Source organism: Oryzias melastigma, linkage group LG1, assembly GCF_002922805.2.
Source record: "Oryzias melastigma strain HK-1 linkage group LG1, ASM292280v2, whole genome shotgun sequence".
Taxonomy (NCBI): Eukaryota; Metazoa; Chordata; class Actinopteri; order Beloniformes; family Adrianichthyidae; genus Oryzias; species Oryzias melastigma.
The window spans coordinates 28801690-28815307 of record NC_050512.1 but is presented as its reverse complement, the minus strand read 5'-3'; the positions used below and the strand labels follow the sequence as shown (position 1 = coordinate 28815307).

At 39.0% G+C, this 13618-nt stretch overlaps 1 protein-coding gene across 4 annotated transcripts in view; it reads right to left on the bottom strand.

Moving 5' to 3' along the window:
• The window catches only part of rptor (regulatory associated protein of MTOR, complex 1), a 181161-nt gene that overhangs the window by 65461 nt on the left and 102082 nt on the right, over positions 1-13618 (bottom strand). For all 4 annotated transcript variants that reach the window (XM_024289363.2, XM_024289362.2, XM_024289365.2 and 1 more), the window contains exons 11-12: positions 5077-5149; positions 2529-2630 (exon numbers count right to left, since the gene is read on the bottom strand). In XM_024289363.2, coding sequence (XP_024145131.1) covers positions 2529-2630; positions 5077-5149 — 175 coding nt within the window. The remainder of the gene's footprint in view (positions 1-2528; positions 2631-5076; positions 5150-13618) is intronic.

Here is a 13618-nt window from a genome sequence, read left to right as displayed (position 1 = left end):
TGAGATGCAGATGTGTTGTACAGATTTTTAATTCTTTCAACCCCTCAAATGCTGCAGACTGTGCATTACATAAAAAATGCACGCTCCTTGCATGCAGCCCGACTGTTAGAATTTAGGAGATTAGACGATAAGATGGGCGTCCTACAGGCACTTGGTGTATTACCTGCACACCAAGGTAACAGTATTCGGTCTGATCTAATAACTAGAGTAGGGGTGGGCAAAATTTTGGACAGGAACTTTGGAACTTTTTGAAAGAAAAAACTAAATTTGGACACAATTATTGGAAATTCATATTTTATAACATTTTTTTTTTCTTATTTTAGTTCTAATCGGTTGACGTCCCTCTGGAAAAAAAAAATCAATGCTGCGTTTGTGCGGTAATGGAATGATCGTGAAAAATGCCTGTCCGACTAAGGAAATACATGAATGTAAAAAGTTTTTCAACACCACATAAATGCAGAATAAGGCCGAATTCTTCCCTTCTCCCTATTCCTTCATTTGAAGGGGCGTTTGCAGTGGAAGTGGTGTCCAAAATATATTTTTTTAATATTTCACCCTCGAAGCGGAGGGATGAAGAGCCCTCCGTCGCTAGGGTAAAAGTGCCGTGGAGGAGAAGCGCTTTTCTTCACCTGGGTGTGCTCTGAACCACAGATTATGACTACCAATGATTATGTTTTAGCATGACATTTTAAAGTCATAAAACCAATGTTTTTATGTATATTCGAGTGCTGGAAGCTCCATGCTAACGCTAGCTAACTGGCAACTATTAGAGACATCATTGACGAAAGTGACGCCTGAATTCGGAAACACTATTTTTCCACGACTCTCCGTTTGAGGGGGGGCTAAATGTAGGTGAAGGGAGAAGGGAAACATTTTAGATTGGGCCTAAGTTTATGCACCTAAACAAAAGTCAATTTATTTGTTCCCCATCTATGGGGAGACTCCAGAACCACAAGTTATTCCAGTTTGACGGGCCTCATTTGGCCCCCAGGTCGTGGTTTGCCCGCCCCTGGACTAGAATGTGGTGCATGAACATGAGTATGACGGGATCATCTGTACGTCATAAGTGTGTGCAAATTACAATAGCCTTAAGGATTTCACATTTCCTTTAGATTTCACATTTCCTTTAAGATGCAGCCGCTCTTCCCTACCACCCTCCGCGGGCCCGGACAACCCAAAAACCCACAGCACCGGCACGGATCAACCTGCACAGGTGTGTGTGACTAAGGCTTTAAGAAAAAACGATTGGATATTCAGTTATTCGATGTGCCTAAAAGAGACAGTCATACATGGCACGTTTCCACTGATCAGTACAGGTCAGGTAAGGTCGTAATGACACCGTTTGTGTCTCCTCTGCAGAATTTGTTGGCCGGATTTCAGCAGCTGCATCAGCTGCTGAGCAAGAGTTGGATGAAAACACAGAATCTTGTGTTTGGAGTTTGCATCTCCTCCCCGTTTTCATGCAGGCTCTACCCACAGCACCAATTCTATTGTTTTTTAGAGTAGATTCTAAATTAAAAAAAAGTTTTGAACATGTGTTTCTGAATGCACTTTTAACACACGATGTTCACACACAGGTCTGTCCCTACCCGATTCTAGCACACGGACTCACAGTTTGAAGAGACTTGTAAATCTTGTAAATGTCACTCCAGGCTTTTTCTTTCACAGCTTGATCCCGATACATAGACTTTGGTGTCATATGATTCCAGCCGAGTTCATACGTCACTACCAAATTCAAGTCCCTGGTTAGTCAAAGTTCAAATCGTTTAGTTTTTGACATGTTTTCTATGTAAAACCCAAAATCTGACTTAAAAACCTGCATAGTAATATGTGGACGCCTCAAACGCCATCAGCTGCTGTGTGAAGAATGTTATATTAAAAACATCCCTTTTTAGTTTAGCATAAGTAACTCACTTTGAACCTTTTAGACTTCTTATTGTGTTTCAATATATTGTTATTTTAATGATGATGTTAATTATTGTTTTAATCAATAATTTATTGAGTTCTTGATTTTTAAATGTCGTGATGATGTGGTTACTTCTGTTCCCTGTTTTGTGCTTTTTACTCTGTTTTTTTATGTTTTATGTTTTCCTTTTAAGTTTTACAGCCCTTTGGGCTGTACAAATGTGCATGATAATCGCTCAACAAAGTTTGATTGATTTATTGATTGATTGATATAGACTTCTCATAAAAAAATTGTTGCTAAAACTCATTTTCAAGCCCAGTGTGAACGAAGCGTAAGAGTAAGATTGATTGTGTGTAGTTATAAATGGATGGATGTTCAGTAAACAAAAATAATAAATTTCAGAGATTTTTTTTTTTTAACCAAATTGTTTTTTTAAATATCCAAACTTTTTTGAGTGTTTGGAATACAATGGATCAAGGGCACTAAAATGGGTACAAAAAGAGGAAAAAACCAAAACACATATGCTGTCCTTCTATGGTTTATTCCCACCAGTTCCAGGACTCAAACCAACCTCAGTTGGTCAGTTCAACTCCAGATTCAGTCTTTGTGCGATCGAGCGTACCTGCAGCACGATGGGGAGTTGCTCTGGAGGGTTTCTGTTCTCCACGCCCATCGTGAGCCAAACCTCAAAGGCCGTCAGCTGCTGTGTGAAGAATTCACTGGGCTGTGGGAACAAAGCAAAGATAACACAATCTTTATAATGATAGATTCCCCTCACACACACAGTCACACAAAACAAACCCTGCTGCAGTGACTACCCCATCATTTCATAAACGGTTCAACATAATGAGCTGCGATGTGACGCTGCGCTGCAGCAGCAACATAAATCCTGATCCATCATGATCAACCCCCCCACCTCGCTCTTGGCTCTTCCTCTCCCTCCTGCCACAACAGCCTGCCTGATGGATTGGTTCATGGCCGCATGGTGTTTGATCACACCGCAAGTGCCGGAATTTCAGTGGGAATTATGACGACGCTCCGCTCGCGGACACGGAGAAGGGAAATAACGTCGCTCTGACGGATGAATGGATTACTTATTTGGAGCTAAAGCTTTAAAACACTAATGTGGTGCATGCTGGGTAAAAAAAAAACAAAAAAAAAACTCCCCTTCAAATGTGAATGAGTGTAGTTAGCTTTTATCCAGTGCTGTTATCAAGTAAATAGAAATTTCAAATGTCAGACTGGGACATAGACAAATTAGACAGATATTTATATAATCTGTTGAGTTCTTGTTTTATTGTCAGCCTCCAACTTTGTGTTTTTTTAACAGTAAAATCGCTCCCAGTGGACTTATAATTATGATTTGACAGTTTTTAGCCAAAATCAAAAAGCATGTGACATTTTTTAAAGATTTTTCCTGCAGAGCAGCAGGTTCTCATTGGGAATTCACCTCCGAGTTGTGGGTGTGACCGTTAGCGCGGAACTAATTTATGGCTATGTCCAGATTCCTTCACTACTCACTATATAATGCAGGGGTGTCAAACATACGGCCAGCACAGATGGTTTAAGTCATGAAGAGAAAAAAATATAAGGATGTTGGAAGAAAAAGCAAGTTTCAAGCCCATTTCTGTGGCGACTTATGGTTCTTTAAAGAAATGACTGCAACACGCAATTCCGCCACTAGGGGAAGCAAAGGGAACTCAAGACCGGGAAAACAAGAGATCAAGAAATAAACAATAATAAATGATTAGGCTACTAGGTTGGTTGAGGCATTTTTTCCAACTGAGAGAAAACAAAACAAAAACAAAGCTACAGATAATAAGTTGACTAGATAAAGATCCTCAAAACCCCAAGCTAACATTAGCTTAGCAAAAAAAAAAAGGCAAACAATATCTGAGCTATCCAGCCATGCCGTTTTGAGCCAGATAGCAGCTCAGACAAGTAAATGAAGACGTTAATGGATCCCTTTGCCTCCAAGTCAAAATTTCAGCTGAGCAGGGAGACTTTGGCCGCCCCATGGTAGTTGTTGTATCACATTCATTTGCTTTTGATCCATCATGATAAAGAAATACTCAGAAATGCAGTTTTAATCTTAAATTCTTCTATATGTGTCCTCCATCATGAGAAAAATGCTACAAGAACAAGTTAAAAACACAGTTTTCATTGGATTGGGTCTTTAAGAAATGGCGTTTACTTGCTTGAGGTGGTAAAGTTTCCAGAAGTACTGTGTTAGCAGTTTTGATATTTGTTGACTTAATAAAATTATTGTTCAATACTGTATTGGGAGAGTGTTTATTACAGTAGAATACGGAATAGTTATTTTTTATCATTTATTTTTTTCTCCAACTCTGTGAGAGTCTAAATAAAAATATGTAGATGGTGTAACCAAGGATGCAGTGGGGAGTTAATTATAGAGAGCAGCAAATAAAAACTTTGAATTTCTAAACCTACTTTTAAAAAGTATGATGCAAAGTTGGAGCTGATCAGAGAGAAATTAAAAGCTTCAAAAAGAGGAGTCCAGCCAGAGCAGGAGGACCTCCTTCAGTGGTCCTCAGAGGTTCAATTACAGTGCCGGTAAGTGATTTGGGCCTCCGTGGAGGAGATGGCGAGGAGGAGAAAACGGCACTCGAGGGAGTGATGGGAGGAATCTCACCTCTGAACAGACCAGGTGGACGAGAGGGAAAAGGCGGAGATAAAAGCGGTAAACTTTCCTGATTAGTTTGCATTAAGAGGCTCTTGTTGCCACTCCAATCCATCCTAAGTGGAGGATCTGTGTCAGCCCGTCAACACTTAGATATATGAAGCCATCATCAGCTCAATCAACCACTCGCAGTGTGTTTCCATTATACTCAGCATCTCCAGCACAGTCCCCTGCCACGTCAGTAAATATAACAATAAACACTCTGGTGGCTGAAAGTGCAGTACCAGTGGTTTCTGATACCACTTTTCATTTGACATCCCCACTTGAGTTATTAGACTTGACATTCTGCAACGTTATCCACTGGGAAAGTGAGTGTTGGTGTGCATGGCTAAGGAACGATCTGAGATGGTGCTGATGGAGACAAAGCCGCAGTGCAGACGAGAGCTGCTCGGTGTTTATTGTTGTCTGTAGACAAAAGACATCCATCAAGGCTAAAAACTGCCAGAACGGAGACCGTTCACTTGCTTACTCTGAAGGCGGTGCCCTCCATGATGGTGGGCAGCTGAGAGAGGCAGATGTCCACCGCCAGGTCCCACGCCTGCCTGCAGAGACACAACACAGACGCACAAATCAATTAGAGGAGCAACATATGCTTTAGACAAAGTTATAAAAACACTGTTAAATGAAGTTTCAAGGCAAAGTGTGAAAGTATTTTCAAAATCATTTAATAAAAGCAAATTTTAACATAAGTAGATTATTAACCAATTTTAAATAAAGTTTATTAGGGAACAAATAATGGATTACAAATACCTTTTCAGTAGGGATGAGTATTGGTAAGTCTGGCGATACGTATCGCGATACAAGGCTCTCGATGCGATATCTATCACAATATATACCAAGACTGTACCTGAACAATTTTTAGGAGTTTTACTTTAAAAAAAAAAAAACTCTACCTAAATATTAACCCATTGTAATCAAATAGTAAAATATTTTATTTATTGATCACAGCGTTAAGCAGTGCAACTATATCTCATATAAATGGTAAATTAAAAAAATATTTGTTCTTAAAGAGAAAAGTCAACATTGTCTGATTTCCGCAATTCAGTATAAGAAATAAAAGGTGGAAAACAAAATTAAGATGCTGAAAGATGGCCCAAAATTATTAAATACCTGCATTTTAAATCGATGCAAGTATCATCAAATAAGTATCATGATGTATCGCCAGGTCCATTTTTCCTACACCTCTACTTTCCAGTATGAATCCACCAGCCTTGATCAGTTTTTTTTTTTTTTTTTGGGTACTGACATGCATAAACTGCTACTGTAATTTAAATTATGTGTTCTTTTCTGTTGCTGGCGAAGGCACAAACTTTTCTTGCTGAAGTTTGTTTTTTCTTCCTTTCACTAAAGTCCAGTGAGGAGAAATAAAAGACAATGAAACTAAATTTGCAATGAAATTTTCAATCAACGTAGAACCCGCGACCGGACTTAAGAACTTCCATACTGACGTGTGATAATGGGCATTCCAGACGGGGAAATCCAAAATTCTGGTCTACACACGCTTGCATTGACTTTTTAATAAAAGTGGCCGCTTGAACGTGAAGCCGGTGTATAAGCACCTTGAAAGAAAAAGTAGCTAGTCTGTCGATGCCACGAGAACTGCCTACTTCCCTTTGCTTCCAAGTGATAGCTGGGGCCCACTCAAGTAGGGGTATGACTATCACCTGATCCCTGTTTCAAGGGATTCCTGTGAGTGATATCTGGGATGCAGTGAGCTGATTATGACCTCATGCTTGTATTAGGTTTTACCATTTGGACTCGACAGTCACTTTGGATGCTCACGTCTTCCTGCTGCATTGGGTCTTATGTGCCCTAGTTGTTTAGTATCTGCATGCAGGGTGTGTATTAGGGGTGTGTCAAAATATCGATATTGCGATATTTAGTCCTGTGATTGATTTTTAATGGGTTCTCAGAGTATCGAGCTTTTATTTTCGTTTGAAGAGGCCATTAAACATTATATACGTTATATTATTTGGTGAGACTTTTTTTTGGAGGTAGATAGATCGCGGGTTGGGAGACTGGCTGTCGGTAGGTTTATATAGGTTTATATATTCTTATAAAAAAAAATATGTTCTATATATTGTGAGTTATTAGAGATTATTTTTTACCAAATGTCGCGATATCATCGATATCGTGAGCTACCCAGTGATTCCCAGCCCTAGCGTGTATGCATGCATGCGTCATCTTACATGTGCTGTACTGAGAAATTCAACTGAAAAGGAATACAAAGTTATGTCTACAACTTCTGTTACCTGTGGTGAAGAAACGAGGGACGTCACTTCTTTTTATTCTCCGATGCACAGCCAGGATCGACTAACAAAGGCTAACTGAGGGATTACGGGGGCGTTTAAGTGGAGGCAGGACCGCCCACTTATCTTCTGCCGAAAGGTGTGAATAAAAGTCTTCACCCACGTATGCGAAGGCGTGATATCCCAGATTATTTGATTATATTCTCTCTTTCAGAGAATAGAAGTTATAGGTGTAACTTTTCATTTATGTGACTTAAAGTATTGATGAACAGGTTTTATGTTTGTTTTGAGGGTGAGGTTAGAACTTTGTAGAATAAGTTATCTTTAGAGTGTATTAAAATCTGTCCAAAAACCTATAAAAAGGATTTTTAATGTCTGCTTTTTACAGTTTTTATTAAAAACAAAAAAAGTATATATTTTATGTCCTAAATCCATTTTATTTCTTGTTAACTGAGTAAACGGGTTTAGCCGCAGTATCCTGCTCCCTAATAACTCAAGAATAAATCAATTTCAATGAAGACTATTACAGTCAAATATAAAGGAATGAAACATCAAAGCAGGAAAACTGCAGATCATCACTTGACTGTATTTTTCTTTAGCGTTCTTGTTCATGGACGCACATCACTTTAAAACCCCACACCCGGGTCCTGGAGAGGGCACTGAGGAGCCTTTAATCCCCTCTCTAAACACCAGCTCTTCTCCATGGTCATTTCTAATTCATGGGGTTATGTAACTCACATCAAACCACATTACAGCGTCTCTGTTCTCCCCCTCAGCCCGACTGCTTTCTCTTCCACTCTGCGGCTCCTTTTCCTTGCAGCAAATTGAACTTAAGGCCTCGCTGGAGCTTTTCCCTCCCAGTTAGCATGAGTTAGGTGTTGATTCATGTTCCTAGTCGATGCACACTGCAATGTAATGCGATGCTGGACGAGTGATGCTGAGCTCACCCCAAGACTCTTTCTGCTGCGTAAATGGCTTTCCCCATTATCCCAGAGTGATATAATAGAGTTGCACTCTGGCTCGACAGCGCAGCGTAGAAGATATAATGGATGATGAATGTGAAACATGCGAAAATACAATGCCGGCGAGCGGTGGGGGCTACTCCTGCATTCATGTCAGCGTTTACAAATATCACAGCGGAAGACATGAATAGATCTTCAGCAAAATGATTAGCAGGTACAATTCATCATTCAGAGCAATCTTTTGATAGTTGTGGTCTGAGAGAACCTCATGAACTCACTCAACTGTAAGGATCGAAAGACAATTTACTGCCAACACAGTTACACTAATTCTCAAAGCTTTTTAAGGGAAAACAAGAATAATCTTGAAGAACCTGCAGAGATAAAGCACCTCTTTAGCGTCTAACAGCATTTGGTTGAAGTACAGTAGTCTCTTGTAACCACTGAATGTATTTGAAAACTGGACTGAGTGACCCTCCCCCCGATGTTCCAAACAGGAAGTACCCGCAGGTCCCAAGAAGCCAAAATCCCGTAGACTTCAATTGAGAAATTAACAGCTATTACTCATTCTATTTGACAGAATAACCATTCTCGCTCTGCTCTCTTTCCATAAGATGTTCTTGATAATCCTCATTGCTTTTTCTTGATATTTTTTTTCTTTATTACAAGATATTCAAGATATAAACTGGACAAATAAGTTGGTGGAGCCTGTTGGCTCCCAAGTCCAAATGGGTGTAGACTTAAAAAAACATTACGCCTGATTTTAATACGATTGTCATAGAAACGGCAACTTACTGACTTGCTTACTGACATTGTCCTACTACACAATCTCACTCCCAACTCGTCACATATGGGCGTATGGTTCGGGCCCCCTCAGCGCTACTTTTTGATGTGATAGCTGTTAGATCCCCAACCCTCAGGACGTGGTACAGAGTTAGGGAACTGGTTCGGTCCCAGTACCGGCTTTGTCCCGAGGGTTAAGGATCCCAGATTAGTGTCTGTGTCTCGATACCAAGAGGCCCTCAGACCGGTACCAGTTTGCGGCAACCGAGATATAACGAGAGAGATCACTATATTAGAGAAAGAAAGCACTTTGTTTTCGGTTTTGTAGCTTAGTGATGCTTTACCCTTTATAGATGAATACAAATATTATTAAAAGAGAAATATTATTTTTACAAAGTTTGAGAATTGTTTATGTTGTTTTTTGTAATGAAACAAAGTAATCTGCTGTTTGACTTCCACACAACACCTCTGTTGCAGTGTCAACAAAATTAAGTGTAGATAACATTTACAGCAAAAAAAAACACTTTCTTTTGAATTTTCTAGTTGAGGAATTTTAAAGGTGCTAAAACTTGAAATATGAGGATTATTATGGGATGCAACAGATCAAAAGGATCCAGTGTCATATTTGTTTTGACTTTATTTGTGGAAAACTTTAATAATAATGAGAAGAGGCTCAGAATCGTGTCCTAAATAGACAAAACGGTCCATCTATGAGTGTCGGCCATCAGTAAAGATGGATCTGACCAACAAGCTTGGCTATAATTCTGAAAGAGCTCACAGCTTTTATGTAAGATTTAAAAAAAAGTTTAAGATTGGGCAATAAATCAACCTAAAACTTTGAGTTCAAAGTCTCCTTGTAATAAACAACTTGTGTGTTTGTTCTCATGACCAAAAAAGGCATTGAAAGTTTTTTTTTATGCTTGATTACTTCACAGACTGTGACTGGTATCCGTGTAGAAAATATTGCCAACACATCTCCAGTCCGTGCTGGCGGTTATGTAAACCAACAGCATGGAAATGAGCGGACAGACCGTGGTCAGCAAGGACAAACTCTCAGGAAGAAGGCCGCTGTGCTGCTGAACATGGCAGCATTAACTCCAGCACAAACCTGTGACTCATCACCCAAAGCCTGAGCAGCGTTTGAGTGCGAAACCCGGCGCTGTAGAGCACCATTTGGCGGCTGACTAAGCTCTTTTCTCCGGCTGCCTGCAGAGAGTGTTTGCAGCAACACGAGCACACATATAAAGCAGATGCACACTCCCACACTAAACTGCCCTTAAGGGAGAAATCAGCCTTGGGTTTGTTTGCCCTACTCTTTTCTGCTGCATTTGAATAATAGCCGCGTGTGTTTGAGCACAAGCATCAATCAACGGGCCCTGAAATTGCTCACTTTCCTTCCATCCGTCTACGCCGATCCAAAATTTTATTTTATTCCCTGGCCTTTTATCTTTGAGCAATCCTTCATTTATTGTCCTGGTGGTTTTGTTTCCTGCAGGTCTTAAAGCACCACCTGTCGTTACGCTGTCTCCGTTAATCCTGCATGTGCTTTTGTCAAAGTGCACCTCCCAATTTCTTGGACGGTAAACACTGCAATGAACCCAAAGTGTGAAATAATGAGCCCACACAAGCAGAAAAGAGAGACTATCGCCTCCCGAATGCAGGAGGAGCAGTATTCTTTAGAAAGCGGGCAAGTGCTGCCAAGCTGTTATACAACAATTCTCCGCAGGAGGCTAAAGGAGTGAGTTCTTCTCCACATTCAGCCAGATAACGACTGGGAAAGACAGTTTTAAAAAGGGAAAACTTCTTTGTGCGACTGAGACGAGATGGATAATGAGGTAATGTTTCTTTCACAGTGAGAGGGGCATTACGGACAACAGGAGTCCTGTGTGTGGATCCCAGCGAGAGCGCTAATGAGAATAAATGGAGAACAAATCAGTTGGATGGTGGGACAAGTAAAACATTTATAGCTAGGTTAAATTCTCTGAGAATGGGGAGAGAAGATTTAAACACCATAATTCTGGTTTTTCTCATTAAAACAGGAAAGACGGCCAATCATCCACTCCATTTACATCTGCTCGTTTGGGGGGGTTGAAGTCTACCATAAAACCAACAAAACCAGTTTTCCAGCCACTCGCTCCAACAGGAAAATGGAAGTCTCAACTCGAAGAAAGTTTTTCTACCTGCTTGGATCTCTGATATTGAATGTTTTTAGCTAATTTAACTAATTATGAGGAAATCAGAGTGGGTGGAATTTTGAAGAACCTCTGGTTTATCCATATATATATATAATGTATTTATTTAAATATTTTGGACAAAAGCAATCTTTTATTTTAGTTATAACAGTCACAACAACAAGCACTGGCGTTGTCCAAAATCTACAGAAACTCAGCGGTTCCACGTGAAAGTCCCGCCCACCTCGGTTACGAGAGGCGAGCGGTTCAGAGTGGACAGACACGCCCCCCACCTGAGAGCAGAAATCCAGATGAGACGACCTGAAATCAAGCTGGATCAAAAATTCTCCCCAAAAAATTGTTTTATTATTTTTCACAAACACAATAAAGAAAATTTATGGGAAAAAAAGAAAAAGAAAAAAAAAACAGAATTCCAGGAAAAATGTCAAATAGCAGTAAGAAATTCTTATTTTTTTGGGCTGTCTGGCGCGACTTTAGCCTGTAATTTTGTTTGTATTTTCATTCAAAAACATGTTGATTAATTGGTTGACAATTTTTTATTCTTGTTGTTTCTATAAAATTACAACTAAAACTTTCATTCTATGTTGTAAAAAGAGCTCATTAAACATTTTTGGGGTTTCCACAGCAAAATAAATCCCTTTTTTTCCCCAAGAGGGATTTTTCTGTTTTTGGATAACTTTATGTCTAGTGTGTGAGTATAATATGGAAAAATAACAAAATAAAGGTCACGTCACATAGGACAGGTTGTGCCAGTTAAAATGATTCCAAATTCCAGAGTCTTTTAATTTGAAAATACAGGAAATTCAAATATAGACAAAAACTGAGTTTTAGACCCTATGTTTTAAAGGGTTAAAAATAAATGTTGTAAATGAAAAATGTTGCGTATGATTTTATATTATGATTATTTACAGATAATAAGTGGCTGGCAAATACTGTAACTAAAAAAAGAAAGAAAGAAAAAAAAGACACTTAATCGCAATTAATTCTTTCCATATTTGGGATTAACTAGCAAGTTTTTTTTAATCAGTTCCCGGCCCTTAAATATACTCTTAAACTGTAAGTCACAGTGTGATGTCCCCGGCCAGACTCAGATCATCCTCAAAAGCACACTAAAAAATAAGAAACTTCTATGTTTTGAATGGACTATAACATCTTGCCAATTTGGAATCTGTTGTCGTTTTATTTTTGCTAATAACCAAACAAAGTGGAGCTAAATAATGTTGGTAATGTCAGTTGAGAATGATGATAATGAGGATACTTAAGAGTGACAAACTCTAAATTCAAGAAGTAATGAAGAGATTGTGTAGACACACAGAAAGACATTTCACAGTTTATTCAATAGTAATTTCACCTTGAAAGTGAAAAAAATATAATTTTTAAATTTTCCTTTTTTATTATCCTTGTCTTGATTTCCTTCTAGGTTTCTCGTTTATATGCCCTTTATTAAGTATCCAGCAGAACAGAAAGTTCATGTTCAGAAAAATATTCTGTGCTTAGATGAACTCGAGACTTCTCAAACTTTACTTAAATGAAGTTACATCTCACCTCCACTCTTAAGAACTGGGGACAAAACACTGAAAAAAACAAGATTTTTTTTTTTTAATTTATTTTTTTTATACGACTTTAACTTTCGAGAGCCTTTTAATCTTTTACAAGCTTTTCATGCCTTTAAAGAGCCAGTTAAAATAAAACAAGCTCTATGTGTTCCTATTAAGTGCAGGAAATGACCCCCTGAAGTTTAAACAAACAGGTCTGGCTTTCTTTAATTGGTAAATTCTGTTAGACTACAATCATATATCTCAAAATGCCACAGCGAGGCAACTTAAACACAAGTTTTTTTAGCAAATCATCAGGTGGCTTAATCGTATCGTGCATCACTGGTGTATCGCCAGTGATTCCCAGCTCTACTTCCACTGAGCGATTTGTTTTCATGCTGCATGTGTGCTGTAGACCAGAGGTCCCCAAACTTGTTCTTCTCTGATGGGGGGCCGGGGTCGGTTTGTAGGCTAACAGAAAAAGTGTAACGTAACAAAAATGTTTTTCCAGAAAGCCACATGCAACACGTTTTAATAATCCTTTTCTGTAATCTTCACAGAGAAAATAAATCTAAAACATTCTAAAAATTATACACTAAATAGAGAATCCTCTCCTGTTATGGTTCTTTTGAGACATTGGAGAGCTCCTCACACAGGACTCAACTTCTTCTGGATGTTGTGGCTCTTTAGGTCGTTTTGCTGTTTCATTTAACTTATCAATAAAAAAAAAGAAAATTTGTAGTCACCGCAAAGGTTGGCATTTAGAAAGAGCAAATAGGCTCCATCTCATCTTTGTGAGTTGGATTTGCGTTCTTCTGTCAGTAATGATCTGATCTGTTCTGGACAAAGTTGTTCTCAGGTGTCTCCACAGGTCGGTTGTCGAGTCGGTTCCGTTTGAAAGTCTTTTCTTGCAGATTCTAAATTCTGTCTTCTTTTTATCAAGAACAGTGAAACAGTTCCAGGTTTCTGTTCTTTTTCCAGACTCACTTATTTTTTAAGTTTTTTTGTTGGTGTCGTTTGTCACTGTTGCACCTCTAGCGCTCCGTCTCTCCCTCATGTGCGCGCGTGAAGTGGTAACGAGCTTCGCGAAAAATGTGTCTTTTGAGTTTTTTCAATGTACAGAAAGTAATGCTGGATAGTTTTTGTCATCTGATAAAAATCTGCTCATAAACCATAAATGTAAACAGTTAATCTGCCAAAATAAGGGAAGTCGTTTGTTTAAAAAACAAACTAACATTTTCTGCTCATGAATTCTCATGCACCGCTGTGGGACTTTATTATTTCAATATTCAC